Source organism: Rana temporaria, chromosome 3 (assembly GCF_905171775.1).
Source record: "Rana temporaria chromosome 3, aRanTem1.1, whole genome shotgun sequence".
NCBI classification, from domain to species: Eukaryota; Metazoa; Chordata; class Amphibia; order Anura; family Ranidae; genus Rana; species Rana temporaria.
Window position 1 is genome coordinate 74920099 of NC_053491.1, and position 14525 is coordinate 74934623.

At 42.0% G+C, this 14525-nt stretch overlaps 1 protein-coding gene across 2 annotated transcripts in view; it reads left to right on the forward strand.

Annotated features, from left to right (window-relative positions):
• The window catches only part of MINDY2 (MINDY lysine 48 deubiquitinase 2), a 149858-nt gene extending 144468 nt beyond the window's left edge, over positions 1–5390 (forward strand). For both annotated transcript variants that reach the window (XM_040342766.1, XM_040342765.1), the window contains 2 exons: positions 194–373; positions 3688–5390. In XM_040342766.1, coding sequence (XP_040198700.1) covers positions 194–373; positions 3688–3810 — 303 coding nt within the window. In that variant the 3' untranslated portion in view covers positions 3811–5390. The remainder of the gene's footprint in view (positions 1–193; positions 374–3687) is intronic.
• Positions 5391–14525: the final 9135 nt, after the last annotated feature.

Below are 14525 nucleotides of genomic sequence, written 5' to 3' on the forward strand. Positions count from 1 at the left end.
TTTCCAAAAATGTTCTCTTGCTGCATGTAGGGAATTTAGATTGTGAGTTGTGTCAAGTTTAAAGACTTGACTGAATGATCTAAAAAAAAAAAATAATGTTTCAATTTGATGGAGCTTTGTAAAGTAAATGGAATAATTGAGCATGCCTTTAGATGTTTCTTGAAGGAATTCTCACAGACTGTGTCTTTAATAGGATTATCTGATGGCACTATCACTACAACAGGAGCAGCAGAACCAAGATATAGACTGGGAGCAAATACCAGAAGGCATCAGTGACCTGGAGCTGGCCAAAAAACTTCAGGAGGAAGAGGATAGGAGAGCCTCACAGTATTATCAGGAACAGGAGCAGGCAGCGGTTTCTGCTCCCCCACAGGTATACTTTTTCTCATTTCTTATTAAGGTTATGTGTAACCTTACCTTTTTAGTGATGTGCACTATAAAAACGCTATTCTTTTCACAAACATAATTACTTTCCTTATTTTTGTAATTTTTCCTGAGATTTCCCCCTCTAAAAAGATGTCCAGCATCCGTAACGATTCTTATCCCAAATTCCTCAAGATATGGGAGCCGTGGCTCCTGTATGCCCTGCCCTCAGTGCATATCTCCAGTATGTCTAACTTCTAAATTGTCCGACTGATTGTCTCCGAGTACCTGGGGGCCACTTACTTCAAAAAGCACTGCAATTTCCCTGCGGCTACGTTTTAAAAAAGGAGCATGCACCTATTTTTTTTTTTTCTTTGCAGAAACACATGCACGGCAGCCTATTCATTTGAATGGGCTGTCGTGCCGTGCAAATGCAGCACACACAGAACGCAAAGATGTGAACCTAGGGTAAATCAGAAATGTACATCCCTCTGAGTGGGCGATTCTTCTCTCTTAAACTTCAATAAAAATATTGAACGAAATTTCCCTCTTTAATGCCCTCTTGCTTATAGAAATACAAAGGAGAGTAGGGTTGGGACTTTGAATGAGAGGTGTGGCTTACAGTGGGCAAACCACAGTATCCTAAGCGACCAAAAGCAGGCCACATCAGGATATCTATAGATTTATGCCTACAAGCTGAGGATTCACCGGTCATCAAAGAGAGGGTACATCATTTAGGCCGGGATCACGCTGCCACCACAAGCGGCGCTCAGCAGGGGTCCGGTGCGTGCTGGTTCACTGGTTCAGGTCCGATTTCAGCCCGAATTTTGGGCTGAAATCGAACCTAAAACGCACAAAAAAACGCACGCGTTTTTCCGGCACACCGCACCTGACCCTCTGCGGAAATATGTGAACCGGCTCCTTAGGGAGCCAGTCACATTTTCCTGCTATGCAAATTGAATGCGGCGAAACGCGCATTCAATTCGCATAGGTATGAACCCGGCCTTAAGGTGCATATGGACATTCTGCGTTGTAACAAATCAAATCATGTGTAAAAAAAAAAAGTCCATTTGGCAGCGTCCCCTTATCTTTAATGTTCACACTTTTTTTAAATACCTAAAAAAAAGTCAATAGTGCACAGATACGCATGCAAATGGTGAGGGGGGAGAGGTTAACATGGTTCTTACACTTGCTGTGCTTAGTCCAAACCTGAGGAGGTGCAGTTATTAACAAACCTGGAAGTGTTCTTTTAACAGGCATGTTCTGTATACAAGTATTTACGTGTGAAAAGGGCAAGAATCTAAATATAAACAGATGCAACAGTGCAGCTACCCATACAACATACCAATGAAAAGAGCTCCTAGGTGCCCGATCCACAGCTGTTTCACTGAGTACATATGCGTTTCAGCCTATGAGGCCCTTGTCATATGATGAAGGCCTCATAGGCTGAAACTCGCCAACTGATTTTATCTGTGGTTGTAGACTGTGGATTCTGAATAAAGATGTAGATTTTTTTTAAGAGAAACTCTTTGTGTGCAGATCATCTTTCTATAAGACTCTAAATATGACTCTATAATAAGGGGTACACAGGAGCTGGTAAACAGTTTCTTCAGCTGGTGGTGGATTCACAGCAGTTTTGGTGTTGGAAGATGGACTTGTTTCCTAAATAGATCCGGTATCACTCAGTACGTGAACGATGGGATAAGGCACCTGTGTAGCAGCCGTTATACCTGTTGGTGTTGCACACAAAATTGCTGCTTTGATCATATTGTTTAGGGCTTTTAGTACATACTAGCACAGTTTTCCTTTTTATTTTAATAATGAGTGTTTGCAGGCAACAGTGAAGCATGTTGGAGGTTCCTTGCAAGTTTGGGGCTGCATTTCTGCAAATGGAGTTGATTTGGTCAGGATCAGTGATGTCCTCAATAATGACGCATACAGGTAGATAATTATCCATCATGCCATACCATCAGGGAGGCATGTGATTGGCCCCAAATTTATTCTGCAGCAGGACAATGACCCCAAACCATACAGCCAATGTCATTAATAACTATCTTCAGTGTTACAAAGAGTACTGAAAGTTATGGGTGGCCCCCACAGAGCCCTGATCTCAACATCATGGAGTCTGTCATGGGATTTCATGACGAGACTGATGGATTTAGGCAGCCTACGTTCACAGAGGATCTGGGGTTTGCTCCCCAAGATGTTTAAAACAACCCACCTGACAAGTTCCAAGTGTACCTAAAGGGTGGCCACACCAAATATTGATTTGAATTGAATTTCTGTTCAACTTTTCATTTTGTTAATTGATAAAAACAAACCAATAACACAATCTTAATTTACAGCATTTTGTCACACCTGTCTAAAATGTTGCACAGTAGTGTAACTGTGAGGCATGTACAGTAAAACCTTGTAATCCAAAGTATAGCAAAGCAAATTTCCCCATAAGAAATAATGGAAACTCAAATGATTCATTTAACAACCATTTATTCATAAGCCCTTCAGTTTTTAGTCCATATAAAAAGATTATAATAATGTGATAGGTTGTGTAACCATAAAATGTCCCTTCACATGGGGATTAGCAAAATCCAGCAGGAGCTACAGAGTATAACAGAGAAGAGCGGCGCATATAAATGTAGCAATATGGTTACATTTAATGAAGGTATAACATTTAGCAACTCACATGATTGATGATTAAAAGAAGTACATCTAAGTATGCAGACATGCGGGGTACATCTGTCCACATAGACCTTCCCCCGCACTGCCGGCTCTCACCACTGTCCGTTTGCAATCGGGGAAGACTCTGCAGTAGAGCGATCTGAAAGCGAGGCTTGAAGCGATCTTGGAGCGCATCGTGGAAATGACGTCGTCAATGGCGGTGATGAAAATGGTCTATGTGGACAGCTGTACCCCGGATGCCATGCATACTTAGATGTGCCTGTTTTATTCATCAACCATGTGAGTTTCTAAATGTTGTACCTTCATTAAATGTAACCATATTGCTACACTTAGAGGCGCCTCTCTTCTCTTTTATACTCCGTTGTGACATGACGCTACATGTATTTCAAGACATCGCTTATATATGAAGTAAAAATGTATTTAAAAAATATTGCTCGTCTTGCAAAACGTTCTCAAACCAAGTTACTCTCAAAGCAAGGTTTTACTCTCCTTGGAATTTATTGGCATTTTTGTATCGTGTCACCAGGTTTACCAGTGTTTTCTATATTGTGCATGAAGAAAATATCCAATAGTTCCTGGTGGTTTTAGAGGCCCAGGAGAGATTTTTTTAACTGTAAATAATTTATATCTGTTTGCTTATTACAGCCGGGACAGCAGTCTCAAGCAAGCGCCAGTCCGTCCAGTGGGCGATCACCAGGAAGCGGTGAAAAAAAGAAAAAAGAGTCCAAAGAGAAGGAAAAAGAAAAGAACACGTGTACACTATTGTAATGGAGCTTATTGGCTATTTAGCAATATGTCATGAAAGTGGGTCCAGGAAAAAGGAAACAACGGTTATAAGCCATCTGTGCCTGAACACCCCCTGCCGTGCTTCAAGTTTGTTAGGGGGGATTTGTTACAGACTTGGTACACTCATTACTTTTTTTTTCATTTGGAGTAGTGTGGTGAAACCATGTGTCCGTGTTACAAGGTGTGGAGCAAAAGCACCAAGTGCATCATTTACGTTAGGTTTTTTGTATCTGTTTGGCTTTCTTGATATTAAGCCATAATAAATTATCCCAACATTTTCTACCCATGGGAAAGAAGAATGTTTACCATTCTGGACATAGGAAAATGTTCTGAATAATAAACGGCAGATTGTTGAAGGAAATTGAGAGTAAAAAGCATGCCCCATCATGCTTTGTGTCTTCAAGTGCTGGCCTTACTTCCTCTTATCCTGGGACTTGCACTTTTTTTTCCCCCACAAGTTTCAATGATGCCCGTCTTATGTATTTGCCCCTGTAAATATAGATCCAGTTAGACTTTTACTCAGTGTAATTAAGGGAATATTTACTATTTCACTGTGTCATAACCTGGGCATTGTACCCAAAATATCAGGTTTGAATATTTTGTGACAGAGTACTCTCTTTTTTAATATTTAGGACCAGTCTTTTTGTATACAATGTTCTGTATGTGATAAATTGGTAGTATAAGGAGCTGACGATGTGTCTAGTAAATAAGGTTAACTAAGGTGAACACCGTTTAATCCAACAAATGAGACTGTTAAATACTGCAATAAGCACCACTTGGTGTTTGCAGCTCTGATCGACACATTTTAACGATGAAGACTAAACAAAGCTGTTTTACTTGTGTTTGACTTGTTATACTGGTTCTGTAAGGCTGCAAGAGTGTTTGAATGAAGAATGTTGGTATGTATTTATATTGGCTGTAAAGTTAATGTGGTCTTATTCTATATGTTTTATGACTGTAGACAATCAATGTCTGCTCCAGTTATCCACTTGGTTTTTGTGTTTTCATACACTACTACTATAGACTAGTTACAGGTAGCTGTCTAGATGAGTTGTGGAAATATGGCTGAAGGTCAAGTCCACCTATACCTAATTTTGTAATTGCTGGTTTTAGTCACTGGCTTCAGGTATCTTTTGGATAATCTCAACATACCTGTTATTAACGATCACTTCAAGCCCTGACGCAAGAGCATTGCACTCCTATGTATGTGTACTCCATAATTCAAATAGGATATTAATCACAAATGTCTCTCAGGCAGAGTCCCAGAAATATAGACAAAGCCAAAATATCAGCTTTTAAATGGACTTACCTTATAAGAAGATGCTGTACTAGACTGTACCAAAGTAGGTCATTGCTTGTGATTGGTGTATTTACATATAACTTGTAAGAATTACATGCATTTTTTTTTCACCCCAAGAAGAAATCTTGAACACAAGATATCCCCCAATAAATGGCTATTTATGTAGCAGATTAGAAAATCATGCCTTATTCTGCTTTCTACAAAACTAACCACTAGTCACTTGTTGGGCAAGCAAATGGGCAATAAAAAATTCAGACTAGAATGAATGCATTCTTTGTTTTTAAAGGGTAATGGAGGTCTTTAACTCCCTAGTGACTTGGGGTAAAACAAATGTTGATGCCTGAACACAATTTTACAACTTTGACATGTGTTTGTAAAACCGTAAATATTATAAGGTACCGGATATCGGATTTTTTGTTTTTATTATCAAAAGAAAACTGACCCAAAATGGTAAAAAAATATATATACTTTTTAAGTTTAGCTATATATTTCCTGCTACTACCATAATCTACCACCAAAGAACAACGTGATAGAAATTCTCCTACTTTGGATGATCGCAGCGATACCAAATACGGTATGTGTATGTTAGTTATTTGTACCCATAGCACGGCCATGAAAAGATAGTTCATATTTTTTTTTTTTAAATCCTACCTAAACCATACTGACAATAATCCAAATTAAAAAAAAAAAAAAAAAAAAAATCCTGCCCAAAATATACTAACCAGGACCTTTGACCCTGACACTTTTTTTGATGCACACTTTTGTTTATACCTTTCTCCCTACAAGGAGAGAGAGAGATGCAATGTATTTCTCCCTCCATTCAGAGAGAAAGAAAACACAGGATCGGGCTGCACAGTGACTGTTTACTGTGATAGCCAATCAGAGGCTATTGCAGCATTCAGGTGACCTGGAAGGGCTTCCGGTGAGAACGCAGTCTCTGTGCTGGGAGCGCGCTTTCAGCACAAAGACAGATACGCATATATTCGGCCCATGTATAAAGGCCCATTCTGTGAGGCTGCATATATTTGTATGGACGGCGGGAAGAGGTTAGGTACAGATGATCTCTCAGATATGTGATTTGAACGCCATTTACATATGCGGGCGTGACTTACACGTGCGTTCGCTTCTGTGCGCGGGGACTTACCGTACATTTTTTTTTATTGTTTATTCTACTTTATTTTTTTTATTTAAAAAAAAGAAAAAAGGTCTTAGAGATGACTGGGGACCATCTGGTAACCCGGAAATCTCTATGACCATCAACCGGCGGTGACTTTTTTTTCTCTGCGTCGCCAATTGCACGGTCTGGAGAAACAGTGGGGCAAGGGTTGTCCCCCTCCTGCCACCTGTTAGAACGAGCAAGTGGCTGAACTGCCACCTGTAAGAGCGATCAAGCACAGAAAGTTGGAGTAATAGATAAAAATGGAGAACCTCCAATCAATCCTTTTACTAATAAATCTGAGATTGGATGCTCTGTAGGTTTATCAGACACCTACTTAATCCATCCTGCATTTCAGTTCCACTACCAGTTTTAGTGCCTCCCCCAGGACATTCACAAAGGTCCTACTGTCTGCAATTGCAACAGGGATGAGAATACACCACTACTTGGACAGAGTCCTTCTTCTAGCCAGCAATTGTGAGATGTTTATCTGGCATCAGGATACTCTGCTACACAATCTACAGAATTTTGACAGCTAATTGAAAGAGGAGCTTCCTCTGCCCAGCCAAAAGAATGATGTTCTTGAGGCATTTTTGAAAATGGAAAAATTCCGTAGAACTTCCACGACAGAAGATTAGTCCTGTGATAGAGAAAGTCAAATGTGCTTTGGGAGCAAAGTCTCTTCAAGCAGCACAGTGTATAATTATCCTTGTTCCTTAAAATGAGAAGTCCAGCCTGAGCTTGTTTGGTTGGGCTTATCCTATGGGAGTGCAATTCGTTTTGCACTCCTGTGACCCGTCTTCAACAGAGTGGTCTGAAGTCCGCTCTCTGCTGGCGTCACTAGAATCAGTCCAGGCACCACATCATCGCGGCAAAGTCTGGATCCATCAGGTGCCTGGACTGATACCTGTCTCAGAGAGACTGAGATGGCTGCTCAGTGCTCCAGTGAGAGTAGAGAAGCAGAGGAGAGCTGTTGATTGATAGTAAGCAGCTCTCCTTTCTGGGTCTGTGAGAACCGTGCCATCGGCGGTGTTTGATGACTCGGTTCTCAGTTTAGAGACGCCGGGGGACAGATGCAGCATCCACCTAGGCAAGTATAAAAAGGGGGGGGCAGGGGTGAAACCCCTTTACATCTCTTTAAACTGACCAATAGTCGTTTTCAAACGGAACATTATCACATTAGCTCCCAGCCTGAGAGGTTGGAGGACGCATTTCAAAGAGCAGGCTCATCAAGGTTATGGGATGTTCAACTTATGAGGCATAGTATTGAATGCCCTCAAACTGAGAGCAGTGATCAAAGCTCTACTGTGATTTATTCCTTTTCTAAGAGGAACAAGAGTTTTACTGTGCCTAGACAGCAGTGGAAGGGTAAAATTCTTAGGTTGTTAGTGGAATTTCCTGTATTGATAATTGCAATTATACCATTTTGGCTGGGGGTGCTCTAGTGTTTCTCTCCTACAGTTAAGCATTGAGTCACCCCTGCCTCTGATGACAGATCGGCTCTCTCATGACCAGTTTTTCCATCCAGCTCCAAGAGACTATTTTTGATGGCATGGAAGTTTAGAGGCAGAGGCTACCAAATGAAGTGTACGCAGTGCAGGTATTGGCTACCTTGTGTAAAGCCAAAAAGGTTTCCATGAATGAGACTTACCAGAGCGGATGGGTAAAATGTGCAGATATCATGCAGCAAAAGCTTGGAGTCCTTTTATCACCAAAACCAGCCAAGATTCTGCAGTTCTTACAACTGGGGCTGGACAGGGGGGGGGGGGGGGGGGTCCTAGGATCATATCCGTTTGAAGTTCAACCATGTCTGCACTCACAGGGGTTTAACCACTTAAGGACCACCTCCTGCACATTTACGTTGGCCGAATGGCACGGCTGGGCACAGGCACGTACCTGTACGTCCCCCTTTAAGTGCCCAGCCGTGGGTCACACGCCCGCGACCCGGTCCGAAGCTCCGTGGCCGCAGGACCCGCGGTCCAGATCGCCGCTGGTGTCCCGCGATCGGTCACAGGAGCTGAAGAACGGGGAGAGGTGTGTGTAAACACACCTTCCCCGTTCTTCACAGTGGCAATGTCACTGATCGTCTGTTCCCTGATATAGGGAAAGGCGATCAGTGCTGTCAAATGTCCGGCCCTGCCCCCCTACAGTTAGAAACACATATGAGGTCACACATAACCCCTACAGCACCCCCTAGTGGTTAACTCCTAAACTGCAATTATCATTTTCACAGTAAACAATGCATTTTTTTCAATATTTTGGTGTGTTCAACTGCTTTTATATGTGCATTATAACCAATTGTCTCTGAATCTTGCGTCCCTCAAGAAAATGCAAAATTGTATACTCTCATTTCTGTAATTTCCTTTCCTGGTGCATCTTCATGACGGCATACAATGGGTCGTGGCTTCATCACCACAACCTGATAGGACTGGTTAATTATAAATCAAAGACAGAGACGGGTGCAGCATTCTCTATAACTCTCACCAGTTGGGTGGGAATCAGTATGCTGCCATGAAGATGCACCAGGAAAAGAAAATTACGCAAAGGAGAGTATAAAATTGACAGTTTTTCCTAAAGCATCATGGCAGCATACAATGGGAACTAACCTTTTATATGGAAGGGTGCAAGAAAAATGTTGTAATGGTCAGTAGTGTAAATATGCACAATGAGTTTTTCAAATTTTACTGTCAGCTGAGCTGGGTTCACCTAATAAAGTGTGATTAGGGTGTCTAGGGGGGACCATATTGCTGACTTGCAAATAGCCTTAGGAGACACTTCTCTGTCCACAGAGCTGGCATTGCCTTGGTTGAATGTGCTCTCAAGTCCTCTGGAACAGGAAGATCTTGTAGAGTAGGCTAATTTAATTGTCTTAATCTGTACATGTTGCATTTGACTGACCTTGCCCTAAGCCATGCTGGAACCAAGCACAGATTTTCTAAATGAAAAGGTATCTGCCAAGCAGGCCATCAGTTAAATCAACATATAGGGGCTGTGGTTCTCTCTCTTCGCCAAGAAAGATGGCGTTTTAGGACTATTCTGTTTGGGTTAAACATTTAGATGAGGCGCCTTGAGTACAAAGCCTGTAGCTCTGATACCCCCTTCAGAGGTTCTAGCAACCAGAAATATGGTCTTCAGGATTATATTGCAGAGTGTAGCCTATTTTGTAGGATAGAAATCAGGTATTGATGAGTAGAGGTCCATAACAATGTGCCACATAGGGAACAATGGTTTCCTGGCAGGTCTATAGCTATTGCTTAAGGTTTCTTTAACCACTTAAGACCCGGACCATTATGCAGGTAAAGGACCTGGTCAGTTTTTGCAATTCGGCACTGCGTCTCTTTAACTGACAATTGCGCAGTCGTGCGATGTGGCTCCCAAACAAAATTGGCGTCCTTTTTTTTCCCCCCACAAATAGAGCTTTATTTTGGTGGTATTTGATCACCTCTGCGGTTTTTATAGGGGATAGTTTTATTGCATTTTTATTATTTTTTTTTTTTACTACTAATGGTGGTGATTGATTTTTTTTTTTTTTGGTGGCTGCAACATTAAGGCGGACACATCGGACAATTTTGACACATTTTTGGGACCATTGTCATTTTCACCACAAAAAATGCATTGAATAGTGGGCGGAACTAATGCGCAAAAACCACACTAACAAAAGCAATAGGTAATAATGACTAATAAAAGCTAAAATAAAATAACTAAAGTAGCAGCCACAACAATATAGTGCTCACACACTGATAACAATTATATACAAGAATACAAGAGGGGTAATGGCGCTTGCTAATAAATAAAATTATATTAAATACATATAATAACAATCTAAAATACTGCTTCAATCCTAATCCAAATGAGACGAGCCAAGTAAGCAAAAAAAAAAAAAAAGGGGGGTGTATCACTCCGAGTCAGTCACAGGATACTCAGTATATGTGGAGGGGGAGAGATGAGGATGGGAGACCTGTATAGATTACTTTAGCAGTCCAAAACAACCTTGACAGCCTTTGAGGGGCGGGGGGGATGGAGGAGCTGAAAGCAGACTCCGGATATACAAATAAGAGAAACACAGGTGCCTCTAGGTTAGAACTGTAAACATTTTATCTAGATACAGGTGCATTATCCACCTACATGGAGTATAAGAGCACTTTCACACGGGGCTGTCCATGTATGGGCACCACTTTGCTCAGCGGGGATCGCACCGTTGATCCCCGCTGAGCAGGAAGATGACAGGTCGGTCTCTGCACACTGTGCAGTAACAGACCTGTCAGAGAACTCCACTCTCCTCTATGGGGGGGGGTCAGATAACGACAGACCGTAGAGTCCATCGTCATCCGATCCGCCAGAAGGATTGAAAAGTAGGGTTTTCCTCCGTCACACTTTGGCGGATCAGAGCAGGTCAGATGTCAGCGGGATATCACCGCTGACATCCGTGGCTCCATAGAGGAGCACGGCGCACCTGTTCAGGTCTGCCTAAAAAAAAAAAAAAAAAACTGACAGGCAGACCTAAACAGTCTACCCGTGTGAAAGGGCCCTTAGGAAGTAAGGCACGAGTCCATCCACACAAAACATATTGGATTGATTCTCTCAATCTCTTTTGCCTGGGGGAGTCAACAAGGAACTAGGTGTCTACTACAGGTGGTTCTCCAAAAATCAGCATATTGTAATAAAGTTCATTATTTTCTGTAATGTACTGATAAACATTAGACTTTCATATATTTTAGATGCATTACACACAACTGAAGTAGTTCAAGCCTTTTTATTGTTTTAATATTGATGATTTTGGCATACAGCTCATGAAAACCCAAAATTCCTATCTCCAAAAATTAGCATATCATAAAAAGGTTCTCTAAACAAGCTCTTAACCTAATCATCTGAATCAACTAATTAACTCTAAACACCTGCAAAAGATTCCTGAGGCTTTTAAAAACTCCCAGCCTGGTTCATTACTCCAAACCGCAATCATGGGTAAGACTGCCGACCTGACTGCTGTCCAGAAGGCCATCATTGACACCCTCAAGCAAGAGGGTAAGACACAGAAAGAGATTTCTGAACGAATAGGCTGTTCCCAGAGTGCTGTATCAAGGCACCTCAGTGGGAAGGAAAAAGTGTGGCAGAAAACGCTGCACAACGAGAAGAGGTGACCGGACCCTGAGGAAGATTGTGGAGAAGGACCGATTCCAGACCTTGGGGGACCTGCGGAAGCAGTGGACTGAGTCTGGAGTAGAAACATCCAAAACCACCGTGTACAGGCATGTGCAGGAAATGGGCTACAGGTGCCGCATTCCCCAGGTCAAGCCACTTTTGAACCAGAAACAGCGGCAGAAGCGCCTGACCTGGGCTACAGAGAAGCAACACTGGACTGTTGCTCAGTGGTCCAAAGTACTTTTTTCGGATGAAAGCAAATTTTGCATGTCATTCGGTAATCAAGGTGCCAGAGTCTGGAGGAAGACTGGGGAGAGGGAAATGCCAAAATGCCTGAAGTCCAGTGTCAAGTACCCACAGTCAGTGATGGTCTGGGGTGCCATGTCAGCTGCTGGTGTTGGTCCACTCTGTTTTATCAAGGGCAGGGTGAATGCAGCTAGCTATCAGGAGATTTTGGAGCACTTCATGCTTCCATCTGCTGAAAAGCTTTATGGAGATGAAGATTTCATTTTTCAGCACGACCTGGCACCTGCTCACAGTGCCAAAACCACTGGTAAATGGTTTACTGACCATGGTATTACTGTGCTCAATTGGCCTGCCAACTCTCCTGACCTGAACCCCATAGAGAATCTGTGGGATATTGGGAAGAGAAAGTTGAGAGACGCAAGACCCAACACTCTGGATGAGCTTAAGGCCGCTACCGAAGCATCCTGGGCCTCCATAACACCTCAGCAGTGCCACAGGCTGATTGCCTCCATGCCACGCCGCATTGAAGCAGTCATTTCTGCAAAAGGATTCCCGACCAAGTATTGAGTGCATAACTGAACAGAATTATTTGAAGGTTGACTTTTTTTTTATTAAAAACACTTCTCTTTTATTGGTCGGATGAAATATGCAAATTTTTTGAGATAGGAATTGTGGGTTTTCATGAGCTGTATGCCAAAATCATCAATATTAAAACAATAAAAAGGCTTGAACTACTTCAGTTGTGTGTAATGCATCTAAAATATATGAAAGTCTAATGTTTATCAGTACATTACAGAAAATAATGAACTTTATCACAATATTCTAATTTTTTGAGAACCACCTGTATATTATAAAAAAAATTCAAGAATTACCTTTTCCCCCACCCCTCCTTATCGCGATGGTTTTCATATAAATTACTTTTCTTTGGGAGGTTTTAGTAAACACAGTGTTACTATTCACATCTTCCCTCCTTTTTCATCCCTACTCCCCCTTTTACTCCCAATAGCCCCTTTAAAAGGTGCAATTGCCTCACTACATTACCCCATCACAAAAACAATTACATTAGATACCACTATTAATGCATACATTTATAATAAAAATCACTGCTTTGCAAAAGGTATCTAGCTACTACTGACCTCTGTGTGATATACAGAGTGTACAAATTATTTTAAGATACATACATAGTCGTCATAATTTCATGCATCTTGCAATATAAAATGTTATTTTCCTCTTACCCCGCCATCGACACATACTATTAATTTTGTGATAATGAATCCATTTAATCCAAAGAAATTAATGCAATAGAGTTAGATTGATTTTATGCTCAAATTTAATTTATATATATTTTTTTATAGCCTAGTCTTATATGGAATTACCTCAAGAACTGAAGTTGATACATCATGTTAGTTCTGGTGAACCATAGGCAGTTAACAGTCTATTGATATCCATATTATTTTAGCTCTGGGTATTTCATGTTGGTAAGCATCTCACATTCTTTCCACTAGATCAGGGGGTCTCCAAACTGCAGCCCTTTGCTAGCCTTCATCCGGCCCTTGGGGCAGTATTGCTCCCAACGATATGAGCCACTATTCCTCCCATTTGCACAAACAATGAGACAAAATTTCTTAGACTAATAACAATGATGAGCACTATTCCTCCTCCTACTGCCCACCAACACTGGGGCCATGTTTATTCTCACTGATCCTTGGGCATTTTCTACCCTGACTGGTCAGAATCCAGCCCCCTGAAGTCTGAAAGACCGTAAACTGGCCCTTTGCTTGAAAAGTATGGAGACCCCTGCAGTAGATAACGGCCTTATATATGCCTTGGAACATTGCTATAAGCCAGATTCTCACTAGCTTGACAAAGGAGCGTGCCCTGATTTCCGTGTACCAGTGCACATGCTCCAAAATGCTGTTGCAACCCAACGTCATTACGCCCGGCACCACATTCAAAGCCTCAGTTTCATCGCTGTGGTCCCAGAGATCCTGCTGGCTAGGATTTCTCCCCCACAGCTGTTCAGAACACCACCCTGCAGTGAACGGTGTGGATGGACTTGGCCTTAACCTCCATGTAAGTTAATAATGCACCTGTATCATTAAAATGTTTACAATCCTAACCTAGAAGCGCCTGTGTTTCTCTTCTCATTTCCAAAATATTGAAAAGTCTGATATAACCCCCTCCCACTCCCAGCATACTTCAGTTTTGTAACAAGCAGTGTCCCTTAAAGAACACCAAGAAAAGGATTTGGGCAAATACAAAAAAATTAAATTGTCTTAACATTTATTGGAGGGACACAAGATTCAGGGACCTGTGGGATGTCCAAAAGCAGCCCAACAGAAGTATGGGCAACACAGCAAACAAAATGCTAAAAGGCCCACATATTTAACCACTTCCAGACCGCATACCACACATACTGCAGCAGGGCAGCCCGGCTGCGCAAAACTACATACCTGTACATCGTTTTGTGCATGAGATACTGTTTCCGGCGCGTGCCGTTGGCTAACTGCGATCGCTCCACAGAGGCAGAACGGGGATCTGCCAATTTAAACAAGGTGGATCCCCGTTCTGATAGGAAAACACTAAGATCGGCTGTTCCTAGTGATCAGGAACAGCATTCTTGGGGATGGGCTCACTGGGACAACACAAACACAATTAGAACACATACTAAAAAGGGACCCTTGGATCGCCCCCCCAGTGTCAAGCCCTTCCCTGCCAGTGTCATGTATACGTTGATACTTTTTTTTTTTTTTTTAGCACTGATCACTGTATTGGTGTCACTGGTCCCCAAATGTCACTTAGGGTCAGATTTGTCCACTGCAATGTCGTAGTCTGAAAAAGTCAATATATCCCCTA